Raw genomic sequence first — 19,075 nt, forward strand, 5'->3', positions numbered from 1 at the left:
CCGCGGCATGTGGGATCCTCCCGGACCGGGGAACGAACCCGCGTCCCCTGCCTCGGCAGGCGGACTCCCAACCACTGCGCCACCAGGGAAGCCCCACAATATAAATTTGAAGTATGTCTTGTGGGTGAATTGAACTTTTTATCCTTATCTCATGATCTTCTCTTTTTCTAGAGCTTTTTCTCTTAAAATTTATTTGTTCTGAGCAATAAAAAGGAACAGCCTACAACAACATGGATGATTCTCAAAAGCGTTATGCTAAGTGCAAGAAACCAGACAGAAAAAGCTACATTCTATGTGACTCCATTTACATAACATACTGGAAAAGGCACAATTATTGGGACAGAAATCAGTCAGCAGTTGCTGGGAATTGAGGGGAGGGATTGACTGCCAAGGGCACCAAGAAGTTTTGGGGGGCGATGGAAATGTTTTGTGTCTTGACTGTGGTGGTGCTAACACGATTGTATGCGTTTGTTAAAACTCACTGAACTGCACCCTTAAAAAGGGTGAATTTGACTATATGTATTAATAAATATGCCTGAATTTTAAAAATCATTAAAAAAATCTGTTTGGCTTGACATTAACATAGCTTCCCCAGCTTACTTTTGTTTTGTATTTTCTCAGCATATTTTTTCCCCACGCATTTAGTTTCAGCCTTTTGGATGCTTATATATTAGATGGTGTTGCTTGCAACAGCATTTAGTGGGATTTTTAACAAATAGTGTGAGGTGGGTGGGAGGTTGGGAGAAATAGGTGAAGAGGATTAAGAGGTGCAGACTTCCAGTTATAAAATAAATAAATCATGGTGATGTATGTACGATGTAGGGAATATAGTCAATAATATTGTAATCACTTTGTATGGTAACAGATGGTAACTAGACATTGTGGTGATTAATTCGGAATGTATATAAATGTTGAACCACTATGTTGTCGTATACCTGAAACTAATGTAATTTATATGACAACTATATTTCAATTAAAAAAAAAGTTTGAAAAAAAACCCAAACCAATATGATACCTTTTATCTTTAAGCTGTCACGGTTAGTCCATATATGTTTCTCGTGATTCTCGATATCTTTGGAGTTTTCTCCAAAGATGCTATCTTTTTATCTTCTTGCCTTTTAATTGCTATCTGTCCTGCCTGCCTTGTTTCCCTTTGCTAAGCTAACTTTGCACTTTAAGCCTGTGTTTGGCCTGCCTTTTCTTTGTCTTGATGAGTTGGAGGTATCTTTGGCTCACTGATTATTTGATAATGGAGTGTGAAATTCTGCACCTAACGGTGTAAAGAGAACAAGAATTTCTACCCAGCCTCCCTGTCTGAAGATTTTCTGTTTGGACTTGGACTTTACTTGGACTTTTATGGCACGTCTATGTGTTGGGTCTACTCTGTATGCTTATAAATGGCCTTTGAAGGTACAACTTTAAAATGAGAAAACAACAACACTTTTTAACATGAGATTAGCGGAAGTCTAGAATAGGAGATGGTGTGAATAATTGTTATTTTGTGAAGGAGAAGGGGAGATGAGGACATGGTTCTTTTTCTTTAAAATTTTACCTTAAAAATTTTACCTTAAAAAAGGTAAGCAAAAAGCTTTATTTTAAATCACATCATACAATTTTGCTTTACACTTAGAAAAGGATGGTGAATTGGGGACTCCTGAGGAGTTAGTTTTTCCTCTTCCATCTACAGCACTCCTTTTTTGGAGGTGGGGAGGGGTATAGGGGAAGTGGTGCTGAGTTCTCAGACAAACTCATCTGGACCTTATGCATCTTTGTGTCCGTACCAGGGCCTAGAATAGTGCTTTGCTGCACGTAGCAGCAGCTCAATAAATCCTTGTTGAGTTGAAAGAGTCTTGTGTTCCTGCTTCTCACTTGCCAGGACTTCAGGGTGGGTCTTCCTACTGGTTTACATTCCTTGGCACCCTGACTCCCTGAGAAGTGACGGTTTCAGGGGCACAGGTTACGGGGAGACTTTTTACCAGGACGGCCTTGTGCTTTCCAAGGCTTAGCCGGACCACCAAGAATGTGGTGGGTTCCCACCGCCTGCTCCGTCTCTCCTGTTCCTCCTGTTATTTTCTTCATGATTGATATTTCCACTTTGAACCCTTTTCATGGACTGTTCTCAAATCCTTGCAACTTTTAAGGTTAACACTGGAATCAGAGATAAGTTGACACATAAATACGTCTTGCTTGGAAAAAGAATGTGTGAAGTCCATGTGCCTGAACTCTACCAGGAAAGAGTGTTACTTACTCACCCTCTGAGAACAGTAATGTCCCACATATACATAGCTGTTCAAACCCCCAGGTGATGGTTGAATGTGAGGAATGCGTGTCTCATAAAGGACATTCGGATCATGGAAATGCATCCCTATGAGATGAGCACTGATTCCATAGGGCATCTCCATCTCTGTATAAGGCCTTCTAACAGAGTGAGGTGGGGTGCTCAGCAAGAATTACCTAGCCGTACATTTGAAAATTAGTATCTTCTTCTGTGGAAACTGACATTTATTTGTACTGAGAGGATCTGTTAGTTTTCAACTGCCGTGTAACAAATCACCACAAATTTAGGGCGTAAAACAGCATCATTTGTGAGCTCACAGTTCTGTAGGTCAGAAGACCAGGACACCATAGCTGGCTGACTGGTCTCCTTAGGGTCTCACAAGGCCAAAATCAAGGGGTCAGCAGGGTTGCATGCTTATCTGGAAACTAAGGAAGAATTTGCTTCAAAGCTGATTCGAGTCATTGACTGAGTCATTGGAGGACTGAGTTCCCATTTCCTTGCTGGCTCTCAGTTGGGTCCTTACTCAGCTCCTTATTAAGGCCATCCACATTTCCTCTCATATGTACCCCCCCCAACTCATCATCAAGCTGGCAAGGGTGTGTCAGATTTCCCTCGTGCTTTGAATCTCTGATTTTCTCTCCTTCCCTCCACTTTGACAACTGCTGGAGAAAGTGTTCTGCTTTTAGGAGATTATGTCATTAGATTCGACCCATCTGGATGATGTCCCTTTCTTTCTTTTTTTAAATACCTTTATTGTTTTTATTTGGCCACACCGCATGGCAATCCCGACCGGAGATTGAACCTGGGCCCCCAGCAGTGAAAGTGCCAAGTCCCAACCACTGGACTACCAGGGAATTCCCTCATGTCCCTTTCTTAAGGTCAGCTGTGCCAGATAATATCATAATATTATCATATATTATTATGGTAATATCATGTGCCATATAATAACATAATCAAGGGTGTGATATATCATCATATTCCCTAGTTTTAGGCATTAGGGTGGGGTGCCTTTGGGAGGAGGGGCATTTTAGAAATTCTGCTGATCACAGAAGGTATCTTTCTTAAATCCCGTATTTAATCACTTGCCTAGCTAGTCTTCACCTGTTGGAGAGCGCTTGAAAATTATAGCTAGAACCAAAAAAACCCATGATAAATAAAATTTGGTTGGATTTGAAGATTGTCTTGCAATTTTAGTAATGAGTCTAATGAAATGATTTTTATTTGTAGACCCTGATGCCAGAGAATGTTTTTACATGATGTTGAGGGCTAACCTTTCCGGAAGACACTAGCTCTGACACTTCTCAATGCCTGGTAGATTGTGGATTCCATCTCTCAGCACGGATTCCATTCTTTAAAAGGGTGGAGGGAGATGGGGAGGTGAGGACTGGTTGCCACGAACATGGGAAGTATTAGAGATTACAGGCCCAAGAGTGCTTTTGTGCTTGAGAGCTTGCTTCTTTTATTCATTCAGCAAATGTTTTTATATGCCTACTCTGGGGCCAAGCACATTCTAGGTGCTGGTTATACAAAGGGACACAAAACAGACAAGGTCCTACCCTCATGGGCCTGGTTGAAGTCAGACATTAAACAGATAAACATATAATCACAAATGGAAGTGCCATAAAGGAAAAGTTTAGAATGCTGTGTGAAAAGAATTCAAGGGAATTTAGTGCAGGCTGGGAGGTGAGGGACCTTTAGACTAAGATTTGGATGAGAAGCCAACTGGGTGAAGAGTCCAGAGAAGAGGATGCCAGGCGAGTAGATCAGCAAAGCCTCTGAATTTTCCTTGGGAGGAGTTTAGAGGGAGGTTTGGAGGAATGTCCGTTGAGCATATTCTTTTAAGAACTTACCTCCCTCCTGCTGAATCCCTGCCTTTGCGATTTGTTGTCAGAACACTTAGAAATAACGCCCCGTGTACTGTCATCCCTGGTACCGCAGGGTCCCCCGTGGTCCTTTCAGGTCTGGGGCTGTAGCACAGGGACACTGTGGGCTGGGCCAGGTTCAAACAAGATGTGATGCCGGGAGGAAGAAGGTGGAGATACTTTTCTGGCCCACCTGTAGCAGAAGCTGGAGCTCCGTGTTCAGGCTCAGCCCTGTGCAGCTTCCTCCTGCGTGTCAGTGGAGGCTGATGGTCCACCATGCTCGTCTCCTGAGCTGCTAGAGCATCCCATGCCCTTGTACCATCTCAGGACATGGGACAAATAAGTCAGGGGCTGCCCTCTGTGTTCAAGGAAGCTCAGATCATCCCCTCCTGCCCCGAGCGGGGGTGGGGTGGAACGAGACAGTGACCGTTTCCCCCGGACTTCATCTCTCGTTCAAGTTTGGGAGGGCGTTTGAGCGTTCTTTTTAGTGAAGCCCAACATGCAATCTGGAATGAGATGAGGTGAGTCAAAATTTATTGTATTTTCTCTCTTAAAATGAATCTTTTTAGTCTCAGAAAGTTGCCACCATTGAGAAGGTTGCTCTGTATTCCAGGTTGGGCAAAAGTAAATCACTTGTCTTTCTGTCACGTAGAATGGACTTGCAGCAGTTTTATTTTTACCTTTCCTGTCATTTCTGAGGCTGGCAGCTAGAGGTAGGGTGTGGAATGGAGCCATAAATTACCCTTGGAATGACTCGAATGGCCCCATTTTTAACTCTAATTGCGCCTTTCCCTTTTCACCTCTCCTTTTTATCTGCCCCCCACCCCCACCACCGGCCACATTTGAATGAGAAGGAAGCATTGAGGCGGCTGGAGGTGGAAGCAGGTTTGCTTAATGACGCCTCTCTGAATGGTGGAAACCGTTTCTTTTCCCATCACCGCTTCCCATTTTTTCCCTCCATGCTTCTATTTTAAGTGGCTGGTGTTTTTTTTTTGTTTGTTTTTTTCTTTTTTCTTTTTCTGGTTCTTTTACTGGAAACCAGCCCAGCCTCACTCAATTTTGTTTCCATGCTGCTATTAAAAGACAATGCCCAGTTAAGAGGACTTGGAGGAGGGGCCGCCCTCTTGGTTCTAGTCATCCAGGCAAAAATCGATTCCCTGGATTGGAGTGTGAGAAGAGTTTTAAGATTATCAGGCAATTTTTAACTTCTGTATCTGTTTTTTAGTTTTGTTTTGTTTTTTAATTTAAATGGAGGAAAACGCCACTGTCAGTAGTTCTACCCTGAAACTTCTCTATTGCTGAGCTAATGGGCCTGAATTCTGAGGTCTAAGAACCTCCCTTTAGTATCCTGGGCCTCTTTTACCAAGATAGAAAAATATGCTTGGCACCCGGTATCCGGTCAGCCACGAATTCTTGACATTTGGGAGAAATGTGTCCCCAGGCTTTGAAGAATCCCTATATTTATTAATACAGAGTGTTTGTAGAGTCCCGAGTATTGCCTGAATCAATTCCCATCAAGGTTCTTGTTTTCTGGGTGTTTTATTTTTGGGAGGGGGCTATCCTCATACCATAAGTTACATGCCTTTTAAAAAATATATTTATTTATGGCTGCGTCGGGTCTTAGCTGCGGCACCACAGGATCTTTCACTGCGGTGCACGGGCTCTTCATTGCCTCATATGGGTTTCTCCCTAGTTGTGGTGCGTGGGCTCCAGAGCACGCGGGCTCAGTAATTGTGGTGCATGAGCTCTCTAGTTGTGGCGCACAGGCTTAGTTGCCCCACGGCATGTGGGATCTTAGTTCCCCGACCAGGGATCGAACCCTCGTCCCTTGCATTGGAAGGCAGATTCTTAACCACTGGACCACCAGGGAAGTCCCAAGTTACCTGCCTTTTAAAACTTTAATTTTTTCTCATGTGATGAGCTGTTTTTGCAGTGACTGAAACACACAAATTGCTTTTTAAAATTATGAAGGTAGGTTTATGGAGGTATACAATAAAATGCCCCCTATGCAATGTACAGTTTGATAAAAGTATAGTGTCTGGTAACCACTACCATAATAAAGATATTGAAAGTTTCATCTCCCCCAGAAGTTTCCTCATGCCCCTTTATACTCAGCCCCTACTTCTTTCTTGAGCTACTGGCAGATACTAATTGCTTCCTTTCCCTACAGTTTTACCTCTTCCTAAATGTCATAAAAATAGTTGGATATACTCTGTAGCCTTTTGTGTCTGTCTGCTTCCACTTAGCATAATGCATTTGTGATTCATCTATGTTGCTGCATCATCAGTAGTTCAGTCCCTTTATTTACTGAGTAGTATTTCACTGTGTGGATGTACCACAGTCTGTTCATTCCCCAGTTTGGGTTGTTTATGGTTTTGGAAATTATGAATAAAGTCACTATAATTTGCCTACAGGTTTCGTGTAAACGTTTTCATTTCTCTTGCATAAATACCTAGGCATAGGATTGTTGGTTCGTATGCTAAGTGCATGTTTAACTTTATAAGAAACTGCCAAACTCTTTTCCAAAGTGATGGTGCCACGCTGTGTTCCCTCCAGCAGTGTTTGAGAGTCCCAGGTGCTTTGTGTTCTCACCAGTACTGTTACTGTCAGTTTTTGTTTTGTTTTGTTCTTGTTTGTGTGTGTGTGTGATTTTTTAGGTTTGTTTTGTTTTGTTTTTACTTTGTCCATTCTAACAGTTGTGTGATGGTACCTCACTGTCGTTTTAATTTGTGTTTGCCTAATGACTAATGATGTTGAGCATCTTTCATGTGCTTATTTGCTGTTTGTAGATCTTCTCTTTTAAAATCTTTTGATTATTTTTATTGGTTTATTCTTTTTATTATTGAGTTCTGAGAGTTTTTTTTTCTAGAAATAAATCCTTTATCAGATAGGTATTTTGCAAATGATTTTTCCCAATCTAGGGACTGTCATTTCATTTTCTTGATAGTGTCTTTGGAAGAGCAGGAGTTTTAAATTTTGATGAAGCCACCAACTACTTTTTAAATCCATTTCCTCATAAAGGATGTGATAGATTTATCAATCCCGAATTCTGAGCGACCACCAAATTTAGAATTTCATTTTTTAATTTAGCAAAAATTTTTGTTTTCGTGTTTTGTGAGCCATCACTTTTTTTTGACTCTTCATTTTGTTCGCATTTGCATTACTGATGCTAGGGCTGGCTTTTTTTTTTTAAACAAAGTTTTGTTTTGTTTAATTACTCCACATAAACTATTACATATGTGATGATCAACAAAGCTGCACTGGGTGACAATGCCAAGTTGTCAGGCAGGCTCACTCACTAGACAAGTGGCTCTCCCACACACCGGCATTGCAGGGTGTGATGCAAGTTTGTTTCTGAACAGAAGTACAAGTCATTGCGTGTCCACTAAGATGTAAGCTCCTTGAGGTCAACCACTCTTTCTGTTTTGTTGCAGGCCCTAGAACAGGGCCTAGTGCTCAGAAAATAATGATTGAATGCAATTCTCTGGCCTTCATGCAGGGCAATGCAGGGTGTCCCACAACACTGGAGGCTGTGGCTCTCAGGGTCAGCTGAGGACTGAGGCCAATGCTATGAATGTCAAAGCTTGAATGGCAAGGGACAGCCAAGAGCCCTCTCCTGGGGACCTCACCTGCATCAGTTCTCTTTCTGCAGAGTGGAGAGAGGATCCCAGGGCCCTGACCTTGACTGGCATTCCCTAGGGGGGGGTCTTAGTTTCTGATCGGAGGGAGGAACTTAGGTAACGTCACACCAGCATTTTGAGAGGCAGGTGGTGTAGTGAGAGCTGAATCTCTATAACTAGGTGACTTAAAACCATTCGTGGAATTTTGCCCTTCCGCCTTCTTCTGACTGCCCCAGGGGCTGCATAGCTCCTGCCTCCCGCCCCCAAGATGGTGGAGGGATCAGGCCAAGGTTGAAGTCATTGGCAGAGCCGAAGACAGGCTGCCTGTGGTGGGGCCCAGCTCATGTCCACCCCATAGCCCCCCTTGTGTCCTGGTACTATTTTGGCTTATGGTCTGTGGTTTCAGCTTTTGGGCCAGCTTTTTTTTTTTTTTTTTTTTTTTTTTTAACATTTTTTTTTTTTGCGGTACGCGGGCCTCTCACTGCTGTGGCCTCTCCCGTTGCGGAGCACAGGCTCCGGACAAGCAGGCTCAGCGGCCATGGCTCACGGGCCAGGCCGCTCTGCGGCATGTGGGATCCTCCCGGACCGGGGTACGAACCCGTGTTCCCTGCATCGGCAGGCGGACTCTCAACCACTGCGCCACCAGGGAAGGCCTTGGGCCAGCTTTTAATCACAGCACAGTCCTATCTTTTAAGGGTTGAGTGACCTCCCAGAGAGGAAACTGCTGAAGAGAAGATTGTCCTCAAACATTGAGGCCTTCTCTTCCTTCTAAGAGTCTTATTTTAAAGGTAATTCAAGAGGGGAAAAGTGGAAGCTCCAGATTTAGGGCAAGAGAAGAATCTGGGGAAAGGGTGTGTGGGGGTGGGGTGGGGGGGGTAGCTGGGTGGCCGTGGGCCACGGGCAGGGAGGTGGCAATTCACACAAAGTGGTCCCAGCTGCCCCTGGTTTACAGGCTAATCCCGGCTCTGCACCAGCCTGTCATTCAGGGTGTGCTGCTGTCATTAGTGGTTGAACATTTCTGAAAGTATTCTCTCTCAACTCTGACCACACGCCCCTTTGGGGAAGGGAGGGAGGGGCCAGGAGAGTAATGGGACCCACCCTGTTGTCATGCCCAGCTGCTCTGCAGAGGGACAAGGAGTCCAGGACCTAGAAGGAATCACGGGCCTGTCAGAGCCCGTGCGTGTGACACAACGAGTGTCGCATTTTCTATGCTGCACTCCCCGCCACCCCACCCAGTGGCCTGCTGCGCCCAGAGTGGGTGAGCCCTCTGCTGTGGGCTGTGAGTACAAACTCACAGAGGCTTTTTTTCTTTTGTCCTTTTTTTTTTTTTAAATTAATTTATTTATTTTTGGCTGTGTTGAGTCTTCGTTGCTGCGCACGGGCTTTCTCTAGTTGCGGCGAGAGCTGTATCAGTGAGGTGACTAGCCTGGCCTGGGCATTTAACAAATTGGTAACTTGTTTGTTACCCAGCCCCTCCATGTGCCAGCTCTGTGCAAGTCACCATGTGGCCTCTTAAAGAAACAGTATGAAACGGGGTTCTTACCTTTATTGGTCCTATAGTGTCTCTGGGACACACCATACAACAGCTAATTGGGAAGTTACAGTGCAAGCACAGTGTGTTTCTGGGCCAGTAAAGTATTAAGTGTTGGGGGCAGAGAAGGAGAGGTAGACGGTGTCTCCAGCCCTGGTGGTACAGGCCCAACGGGACTGGTGTGTTTTCCATCTGGTGGCAGGGTCCTCGGGATCTGATAGCTCCGCAGGCAGCAAAAGGGGGTGGGGGGGAGTGTCTGACGTCAGGCACCAAATACAGTTGCCGGTCAATTCCAGAAACATCTCCCTTCAGGTTCCCATTTGCCCCAAAAGAAGGTTGGAGAAAGGCAATCTCTTTCCCTTTCTCCTCTCAGGCCTCAGCTTATGACCAGACTGATTCCTGTTCCCCTGATATTTTTGCAGTGAGAGCCCCTGACAATGCCCATTGCTTCTCACTCGTACAACCTCCTAGGAGGGAGGCTCCCCACGGGCCTCAGAGCCATGTTGCACCGAGGCTGTGGTTCTCCCTGGACCGCCTTTATCCAGAGCACTTCCTGGGGCACAGAAGACCCATCAGAACCTAGGGAGGTATTTCTCCCCGCAGCAGCTGTCTTCTCCCCCCTGCCCCCGTGACTCCCAGTGTCCATGGAAAAGCCTAGTGTGATCTGAGTTGCTCCTGGCAGCCAGGTTATGGTGACCGGAGTGGAGCCTCTCTGGATATAGAATGTCACTTCCCACTGCCAGCCTGTGGACATCCGGGATCCTGTGTTCCTAACAAGCAGATGGGAGAGGGCCTCAGTGGCAGGATTTCTAGTGTTTGGTTTTGGTTCTGTTTTTAGCCATACAGAGAACACATTTTATACAGCCCTGGTAGGGGAAAAAAAAGTCTGAATGGAATAATTCTGAATACTTGCTGAAAATGGAATATTTCCAAGTATTTTTCGAATAGGTGAGTCCATTATGGTGATAACTTTCAGGCTTTACTTTACTAAACACAAATATGAGCTCTCTATAGAGCTCATGTGAAGCACAGTATTTTTTTTTTTTTTTTAAGATTTTTGATGTGGACCATTTTTAAAGTCTTTATTGAATTTCTTACAATATTGTTTCTGTTTTATGTTTTGGTTTTTTGGTCCCGAGGCATGTGGGATCTTAGCTCCCTGACCAGGGATCGAACCTGCACCCCCTGCATTGGAAGGTGAAATCTTAACCACTGGACCACGAGGGAAGTCCCTATCCACTCTTTTTTAGATTCTTTTCCCATATAGGCCATTACAGAGTATTGAGTTAAGTTCCCTGTGCTATTATACAGTAGGTCCTTATTTTATAGTAGTGTGTGTATCCCAGTCTTCCAATTTATCCCTTCCCCTGCTTATCCCCTGGTAACCATAAGTTTATTTTCTACATTTGTGACTATTTCTGGGAGCTTTCTATTAGAGGTCTTCATCTTGCCGTTGACCAAGTGACCAATGAATAGCCTGGAAGGGATTCAGCTTAAGTCCAGGCTTCCCACCCCCAGCCTCCAACCAGAGAGCGCGGGTGCTTGACCTTAGAGCACCTGGATTCGAGTCTTTGCTCCACTGCTCACTTTCTCGGTGTTTGTTTTCACCTATAAAATGAGCATAATAATAGTAAGCTACCTCTAGGGTTGCCATGTTAAATGAGATAATATATGCAAAGTGCACAGCACACCACAGGTACCTGGAACATAATAGTCCAGCTCAATGAATATTAAATTCTTCCATAGTCATTGTTTTCACCTTTATTGTTGGTGGTATTGTCACTGCCCCGAGTCCCGTGGTTGTAAATTGTCCTCTGGGTCTCTGTTTCTCTGCCTGGAGAGGGGCGGTCTTTTCTTCACTGGGTAGTACTTAAATCATCTCACTGTTGAAAAGTAGTATATAATGAGTAGGAAGTAGAATAATCTCCTTTGACGAAACTGAGAAAGGCAGGGAAGCTTAGACATTTCCATCAAGTGAACGAAATCAAGCTACGACAGGACCGTGAGAACATGTACTGCCTGTTGCTTTGTGTCCTCTGAAGATGTTAGATAGAGCCTCTGCTGCTGTATTCCACCCTTTTCCTTGTGGTACAGATCCCTCTCTGCATTTGTTCCTCGTTTACTTGCATGGATGTTGAATCACCTTTTCTACATAAAACATGTCAACATACACATTGGTTGAAGTTGTCTAATGCCCCTTGACTTTTATTCCCAAGGCAAGCATGTTTCTAGCCATAGAGAAAATGGATTTGGATAAGTTTGGGGCTCTTTTTTGGCGAATAGGAGAAACATGTCATGTGTAGCCTGTTCAGTGATTCTTGTCTATTTCTTACATTCAAGCCCAATAAAAATAATGTGATGGTCACAGGATATTTTGCCAGTTATTTCAGATGTGGGGGAAATTCACTCTGGATTTGTTTACTTCAAATGGAAAAGTTTACCCAAAGTTGCCTTCTGTGCTTTTACCAAGGAGGAAGCTTACATGGGTCTCTCCATTCAGGGCCAGCTTCTGTCGAGTCAAAGACCAGAAGGACTATTGCAGGGCTTATTTCCCATAAATAGCGAGAGGGAATACAGTGACTTAGGTGGGGCACACCTCTGTCTTTTTCACAGTGACTTATATCTGTCTGCTTTATATTTTGAACCCCCAGGACACACAGACATTCAGGTGGTTCAGCCAGAACAGCCACAGCAACTGGTGAGCAGAGCCCCGGTACTAGCAGCCGGCAGCACCAGCCCCTCAAGAACCCAAGCCACAGTGGCTTGGCCAATGGCACAGGTGAGTGACAGCGCAGAGCACCAGCCCAGACTAAAGCATGGCCTCTAACTTGTTCTCGCTTGGAGTCGGGACCCTGCCTGCTGTGTCAGGATGCAGGGTGGGCGAGAGAAGACTCCCACACTAAGATGGATTTTGAATCCATCAGTCTTTCCATGACCCGTCTTCTTTTCTCTCTGGCATGGTGTGTACAGCCAAGGTTATTCTCCACATGACTGTGCTCGTCTGAAATCTTCCTTTGTACAGAAGTAAAAAGTATTGATATTTAAATTCATTTCTTATCAACATTGGATTTCTTTGTGAGGGGGGTGATATCTTACTTACACATGACATGTTTTTTCATTTCCTTAATTTAAGGGAATAATCAGACTAGGGAGAAAGAAGGCTAAGTATTGTTGTGAAGAGCTGGCTTAGAGAAGATGGCAGCACTGTTGAGCGGGTTGGGATGCTGGACCAGGAGCAAAGCCCAGCTGCCACTGGGGGGCCTCCTGTGGCTGTTCCATTTGAGAGTAGATAGCGCTTCCACATCCACATGGAACTTCTCTGCACTTGGTCCTGCTTCCCCATAACTGGGAAGAGAAGGACCTATTTCAGAACAAATCCATTTTTGTCATGTTTTCCTTCTGTCTCATCCGGACAGTGTTGAATTAAAAAGGGGAAAGGACCAAAAAAAAGGTTTTTTTTCCTAAACATCTTGAAGATTGTCATATCTTTTGTGGCTGCTGGTCATTTGGTAATTTGTCTTAATTTGGGGCAGTTGGGAAGGGACACGGGCGTTTGCTTTGATAAGCTGTAGGTGGGGGAAATGCAGGTGTTTAAATCAGTAAGAGACACTGAAATAATTTTGTAGATGCTTGTGATAGCAGAGGTGTGGCAGGAAGGACGGGGAGTTCAGAGCAGCACAGCTTCTTCACGTAAGCGTTACCCTGGTACTGTTCCTGCCCCTTGTGTGACAAACTTATTGAGCAGGAGAAGTCGATTGGGATTACTTTCTAATGACTTTTAGTTCTCTTGCAGCACTGCATGAGGGCTGCAGAGCCCCTTTGATAGCTCAGGGCGCTCGGCTATACTGTTGTCTGCGGCAGACTGCAGGGCAGAGTGGCCTGGGTCCTGCAAGGCTCACTGTGCGTGCAGTGGCCTGACTTTCTCCCTGGCCTTTGGGACCTGCCTGCAGGAATTGAGTTAGCGAGCTCGGCCCGAGCCTTGCAGGCGAGGATGAGCTGGAGGTGAGGAACATAAGCGGCAGCTGCCTCAGCCTGCCTGCTGCTCCTTTGCCAACCACCGTGTCCAACTGCTGGAACTGCCAGTTACAGAAGCCAGGGGTGGCCTGGCTTCCCGTTTGTGTGGTGGGGACAGCGAGGTGGGGGCCGTGGACTGCGCTACAGAATACTGTATGTAGCTCCGCAAGCACCAGTAAACATGTTTCTCTTAAGCAAATAAGTCACTTGTGGGAATTCCCTGGTGGTCCAGTGGTTAGGACTCGGCTCTTTCACTGCCAGGGCCCAGGTTAAACCCCTGGTCCGGAAACTAAGATCCCACAAGCCATGTGGCGTGATGAAAAAAAAAAGTCACTCATAGATGAGGGCCGGTGTTCACAAACGGACAAGGGGAACTGGCTTTGGAACCAGTTGTTTCCTGGATGCCACAGGCGTGATACCAGCCACTTTGTTCCTCCAGGGGCCTCCATTATTGTGATGCTGGTCTCCCCCAGCCATCTCTGCTTGTCTTACAAAAACTATGGGTAGGACTTCCGGGTTGTCCTGGGGTTGGGACTGCACGCCTCCAATGCAGGGGGCGCAGCTTCGATCCCGGGTCGGGGAGCTAGGATCCCACATGCCGCGCAGCACAGCCAAAAAAACCCCTCCCCCTCCCCCCCGAAAAAACAAAAAAAACCACCTATGGGTAAATTGCCTTTCTGTGGTGATGGTCTTTGAGTAGATCTCCTTGGACATTTAAACAGGTCTGTGTTTCCCCTACTCTTATTTTTAGGTACCTTTGTGTATTGTCCTTATCTCCAGGAACATTATGTATTTCAGCAGAGGAGGCACGTGCCAGCCATATCTTCCGAAAGCCAAATATCTGTAACCCCAAACTGCCTTGGAGATGTTCTATGGTGCTGTGTCTGAATGCCCAAACTGTTCCGAAACCTGTCTGTGAAGGACAGTCGTTGCATGTTAGGGATTTCTGCCTGTTAAAATACTGAGGCCTTGGCCCCTATCTTGTTTCTCTCCTTTCTGCTCTGATGAAGGTTCACATTTGGCTCACAGCCAGCCTGGACTTTGTGGGCTTTTTAGTGTCTATCCAAGGGGTACAGAAAGATCTCACCTTTCCTTTGTGGAGCAGGCAGAAGCCCCCCTCTTTGGTAGCGTAAACCTAGAAGGGGGTTGAGGCTCTTATTGAGGACATCTCCATCCCTGTGTGGACATACAGGTATATGGACATCTCCATATACCACTGTTTGAAGTGCGAGGACCAGTTCCAAAATGGTGGTGGTAGAGAGCCGTGCTTCCAGGAAACGTTTCCAGAGACATACAAGATTTATTTAGCAAGCCTTTTTGGCTGTGCTCTGCAGCTATGCATGAAAAAGACATTTGGGGCAAAGACGGAGCTGACTTCCAGGTGTTTTTTTCACGTCACAACTGTAAAATATCCGTTTTTATAAAAAGAAAGTGAATGGTGGTCTGTCTGTATAAATGTAATATTTCTGCGTTTTAGAAGTGGTGGATCAAGGACGAGGCTGACGGTATAGCACTTTATTGAGACTTGTGTGCAATGATTTACTTTCTAATTTTTTCTTGAAAACTTTACCCCCACCCCCCCAAAAAAATTACATCTCTCACTCATTCCTCCCTTAAATGTGATTTCCATGCATGTAAGGTGGGGAGTCACAGTGACTGCAGTCAGATTCTGCCCCCGGTGTATAGCATGTGTGTAAGACCCAGGGACTAGTTGGTCCTTAGTTTTCTCATTAATAAAATTAGGACAAGATTATATATCTCATAGCATTGTTATAAGGAATAAATTATATAAAATATGTAGCATGTCTAGCACAGTGCTTGGGACATAGTAAGCTCTCAAAGTTAGCTTTTGTCTTTACAAATAATTTCATATGGTTATAATTATGCAGCATGGATAGATATTCTTTTTTCCATTTCATTATTTTTGTTACACATGTTCATGTATCAGTGGTCTTCTTGTTTACCTTTTTTTAGTGGCCTCATACTATTTCACAGTTAATATGCTATAACTCATATAACCATTTTGCAGTCCTTGTGTATTTCCCTTTTGTAAAACAAAATCCTGATGTAAACATCTTTTCACACAACTTTGTTTCTTCCAGAATGGAGTTCTTGAGTCAAAGGATGCGAATTTTTAAAATCTAAAGTGTGTTACCAGATTGCCTTCCAAAAGGTTTGAAATAATCATACATCCCAAGGCACTGTAAAATTTTCCTCGTGGCATATGAGGTTTATTTTTCCTTTGACCTTGTAAATACTGGTTTGTCATTTTGCTAACAGGTATTGGGTGCCACCTCATCATTTAACCTCATTGCATTTCTACAATTATCAGTTGCTTTTCTCTTAAGTGACTTTTTTCATGGTGTTCAGTTATTTGTCTCATGGAGTTATAGACGTTTATTTTAGAGATTTATATAGTCTAAGCACAGGTTTTTTAATAAAATTGTGGTAAAATGCTCATAACATAAAATTTACCATATAAACCATTTTTAAGTGTATAATTCAGTAGCATTGAGTACATTCACAGTGTTGTGCAAGTTTACCACTATCCATTTCCAGAACCTTTTCATCATCCCAAACTGAAACTCTGTACCTTTTACACAAAAACATTCTCCCTTCCTCCTACCCACCAGCCCCAGCCCCTGGTAACCTTCATTCTACTTTATGTCTGTATGAATTTGCCTATTCTAGGTACCTTTTGTCCCTGGCTTATTTCACTTAGCATAATGTTTTCAAGATTCATCCATGTTGTAGCATGTGTCAGGGTTTCATTCCTTTTTCAGGCTGAATAATATTCTGTTGTATGTTTTTACCATGTTAAATTTATCCATTCATCTGTTGATAGACATGTGCGTTGTGTCCACTCCTTGGCTATTGTGAATGCTGCTGTGAACATGGGTGTCCAAGTATCTGTTTGAGTCTGTTCTTTCAATTCTTTTGGCTGTTGTATACCTTGCAGTAGAGTTGATGGGTCATAGGGTAATTCTATGTTTCGTGTTTGAGGAACCCTAGAACTGTTTTCCAGAACAGCTGTACTGTCTTTTCCCACCAGCAGCGAATGAGCATTCCAATTTTTTAGCATCCTTGCCAACACTTGTTTTTTTAATTTTGTTTTGTTTTGGTTTTTCTTCCCATACTAGCCATCCTAATGGGTGTGAAGTATCTAGGTACAAGTTTTATCTGTTATTTGTATGATTATAAGTTTTCCCCCTATATCATTGTTTTGCCTTTTGTCTCATTTTCTGTGGTTTTTGTAGCAAAGGAGTTAAAAACTTTTAGAAAATTGTGCCTGAGCATTTTTTTAATATTTGTAATTTTAACTTTTGCTTCAGTAGTGAAAAGATTCTCTCTTGTCTCTAGATGGAATAAAGTTTCTGTTTTACTTTTTTTTCATGTTAAAAATATCCCACTGGAAATTATACTGGTTTATCTGTATCTACACATACATAAATATAATGAAAGTTGGGTTTCAATTAATTTTTCTCTATAGCAGGGTCCTATTATCCTGTAAACATTAATTACTTTTTTTCTTTCTGTGGTTTTACTCAGTGTTTATCACTTACTGTATTCTTATACGCAGTGAGTATTCATTTCTGGACTTTACTTATCCCATTTATTTATGGTTTTGAGCCAGTCTTGCGTGATTTTGATTATCGACATGTTATAGCATGTTTTTCTAATGTCTGGGAGGACTAGTCCCACCTTATTGCGTTTTCTCCATGATATTTTTTGATAGTTTATACATTTTCAAAACAAATTTCAGACTTTGAATGCTTAGAAGCATGGTGGAATGAAAGTGGAAACTGTATGAATCTACATATTGACCAAGGAAAGATTGAACTTTCCCATCAGGTGACATGGTATGGCTTTATCCATTTTTAAGTTTTTCTTCTTTTTTCTATCTAATTTAATTGCTTTTTAAAATATAATCCTCACCCACCCTGTGTCATACTAATTATGAAATATTTTCCTAGTTTTGGTCTGCTCCCTTGAAGAGCTGAGTTGATCGATTGCATTGGAAGGCATTGCTTGGGTTTCACGGATGAGAGATACTGACTGCTTTACCGTGTTATCATATGTTACGAGCTGATCTTCAGTTTAAAAAGCTTCCATTGTTGGCAGTTGCCTTCTCCATGCCCGAGTGAGGGGGCTGAAAAGACCTGTGTGTCCAGTGAGAGTCTGTGCTACACCACACACACACCTAAAGATCTTGGAACACACAGTGAGCTGGCAGCCTGTCTAGGATTAAGAAAAAGAATTTCCAATTCCTGATCTTTTTTTGGCCAACTGTGACTAGAGTATGTCTTAGTCCTGAATGAATATCTGATTCAGAAAGTTAGAATGTTTAACCAACATCACAGAGGGAACCTTGTGAAACACCCACAGTTGCAGAAATCAGCCATTTTACCACCTTATCCAATTTACCCTCTCATGTTGGTACCCAGCTTTTCTTTCCCACACAGGAAAGCCATCTCAGCCATCTTCATTTCTCCTCCTCCCACCTCCTTCCATTGTTTTTGTTTAATAGTCTTCTGGATTTGAGTGCTGGTTCTGCTACTTGCTTGGCACCTCTCTGAGTGGTACCTCTGGGAACCTCAGTTTTACCTTCAGTAAAATGGGAATAATACTACCTTCCTCATGGGGTTATTAGGAGGATAAGTGAGCTAATGAGAATGAACTTGTGAGAAGCAGCACGGGATCCTGGATTGGATCTTGGAATAGTAAAAGGACATTAGTGGAAAACCTGGTGAAATCCAAATAAATTCTAGAATTTAATTACTAGTAATATAGTAGTGTTATTTTTTTTAGTTTTGACAAATGTGCCATAGTTCAGCAAGGTAGTAATAGCATGGATGAAGGGCATGGGTGAAGGGCATGTTATCTTTGTACTATCTTTGTAACTTTTCTATAAATTTAAAACTATTTCAAAATTTAAAAAAATTAAAAAGAACCTGCTTTGCAAGTGATAGTGTTACCCAAATGTGAGGCGGTTTTATTTCAGATATCTTTTGCTAGATTATTAGGCCTATTAAACAAATATTTATTCAATTGGTGTTTATCGAATGCCACTTTGCTAAGCGCTATTACAGTGTGAAGAAGTATGAAGTAAGGCCTCTGCCCTATAGTTTGTTTCAGGGAAAGAAGCTGAAAAGCCCCAGTCAGCCAAGTACCAACACAGCAGATGTCACAGGGGCTGCAAAGTTGAGTAGCCAAGACCACAGGTGCTGTGGGCTCTGCAAAGGGATCCGTCTGGGCTGAAGTGGTGGGGAGAGCCTCTAGGGAAGGAGGGCTGAAGTGAGCAAATGGGTGGAGACAAGAATGTAGTAGGTAGAGAATGGAAGTAGCAAAAAATGAAGGAAAACAAATTTGCCCTCATTCTCAAGAAGGATGCTGTCTTTTGGGGGAGATAAGTTGTGTACATCAAATAATTATGATTAACAGAGAACACTGGCTATACTGAATAGAGCTTAAATGTAAAATACAGCAATTTTCTAAGGCATGATGAAATTGTAACTCCTCGTCTTTGTCAATCCAGTTTTTCTCTCTACTTGAAGTTATGGCTCAAGCGTGGCGCTCTGTCACTTTTTTACCAGGGTGACCATGACGCAGTAGCTGAATTATGTGAACTTTGGTTTCTTCTGACTGTAAGCTGCGATGGTTTGGATTTACTTCTGAGGTTTCAAGCCCTTTTGTTCTAAGAACATGTGTGTATATACAGGCACACCTTTGTTTTGTCTCTTTTTGCTTTATTGTGCTTCACACATATTAC

The 19,075-nt window shown here is 43.3% G+C and overlaps 1 protein-coding gene across 3 annotated transcripts in view; it reads left to right on the plus strand.

Moving 5' to 3' along the window:
- WWP2 (WW domain containing E3 ubiquitin protein ligase 2) overlaps window positions 1-19,075 on the plus strand; it is a 148,175-nt gene that overhangs the window by 74,108 nt on the left and 54,992 nt on the right. For all 3 annotated transcript variants that reach the window (XM_007129038.4, XM_007129037.4, XM_028477486.2), the window contains exon 7: window positions 11,943-12,070. In XM_007129038.4, coding sequence (XP_007129100.1) covers window positions 11,943-12,070 — 128 coding nt within the window. The remainder of the gene's footprint in view (window positions 1-11,942; window positions 12,071-19,075) is intronic.

Source organism: Physeter macrocephalus, chromosome 17, assembly GCF_002837175.3.
Source record: "Physeter macrocephalus isolate SW-GA chromosome 17, ASM283717v5, whole genome shotgun sequence".
Classification (NCBI taxonomy): Eukaryota; Metazoa; Chordata; class Mammalia; order Artiodactyla; family Physeteridae; genus Physeter; species Physeter macrocephalus.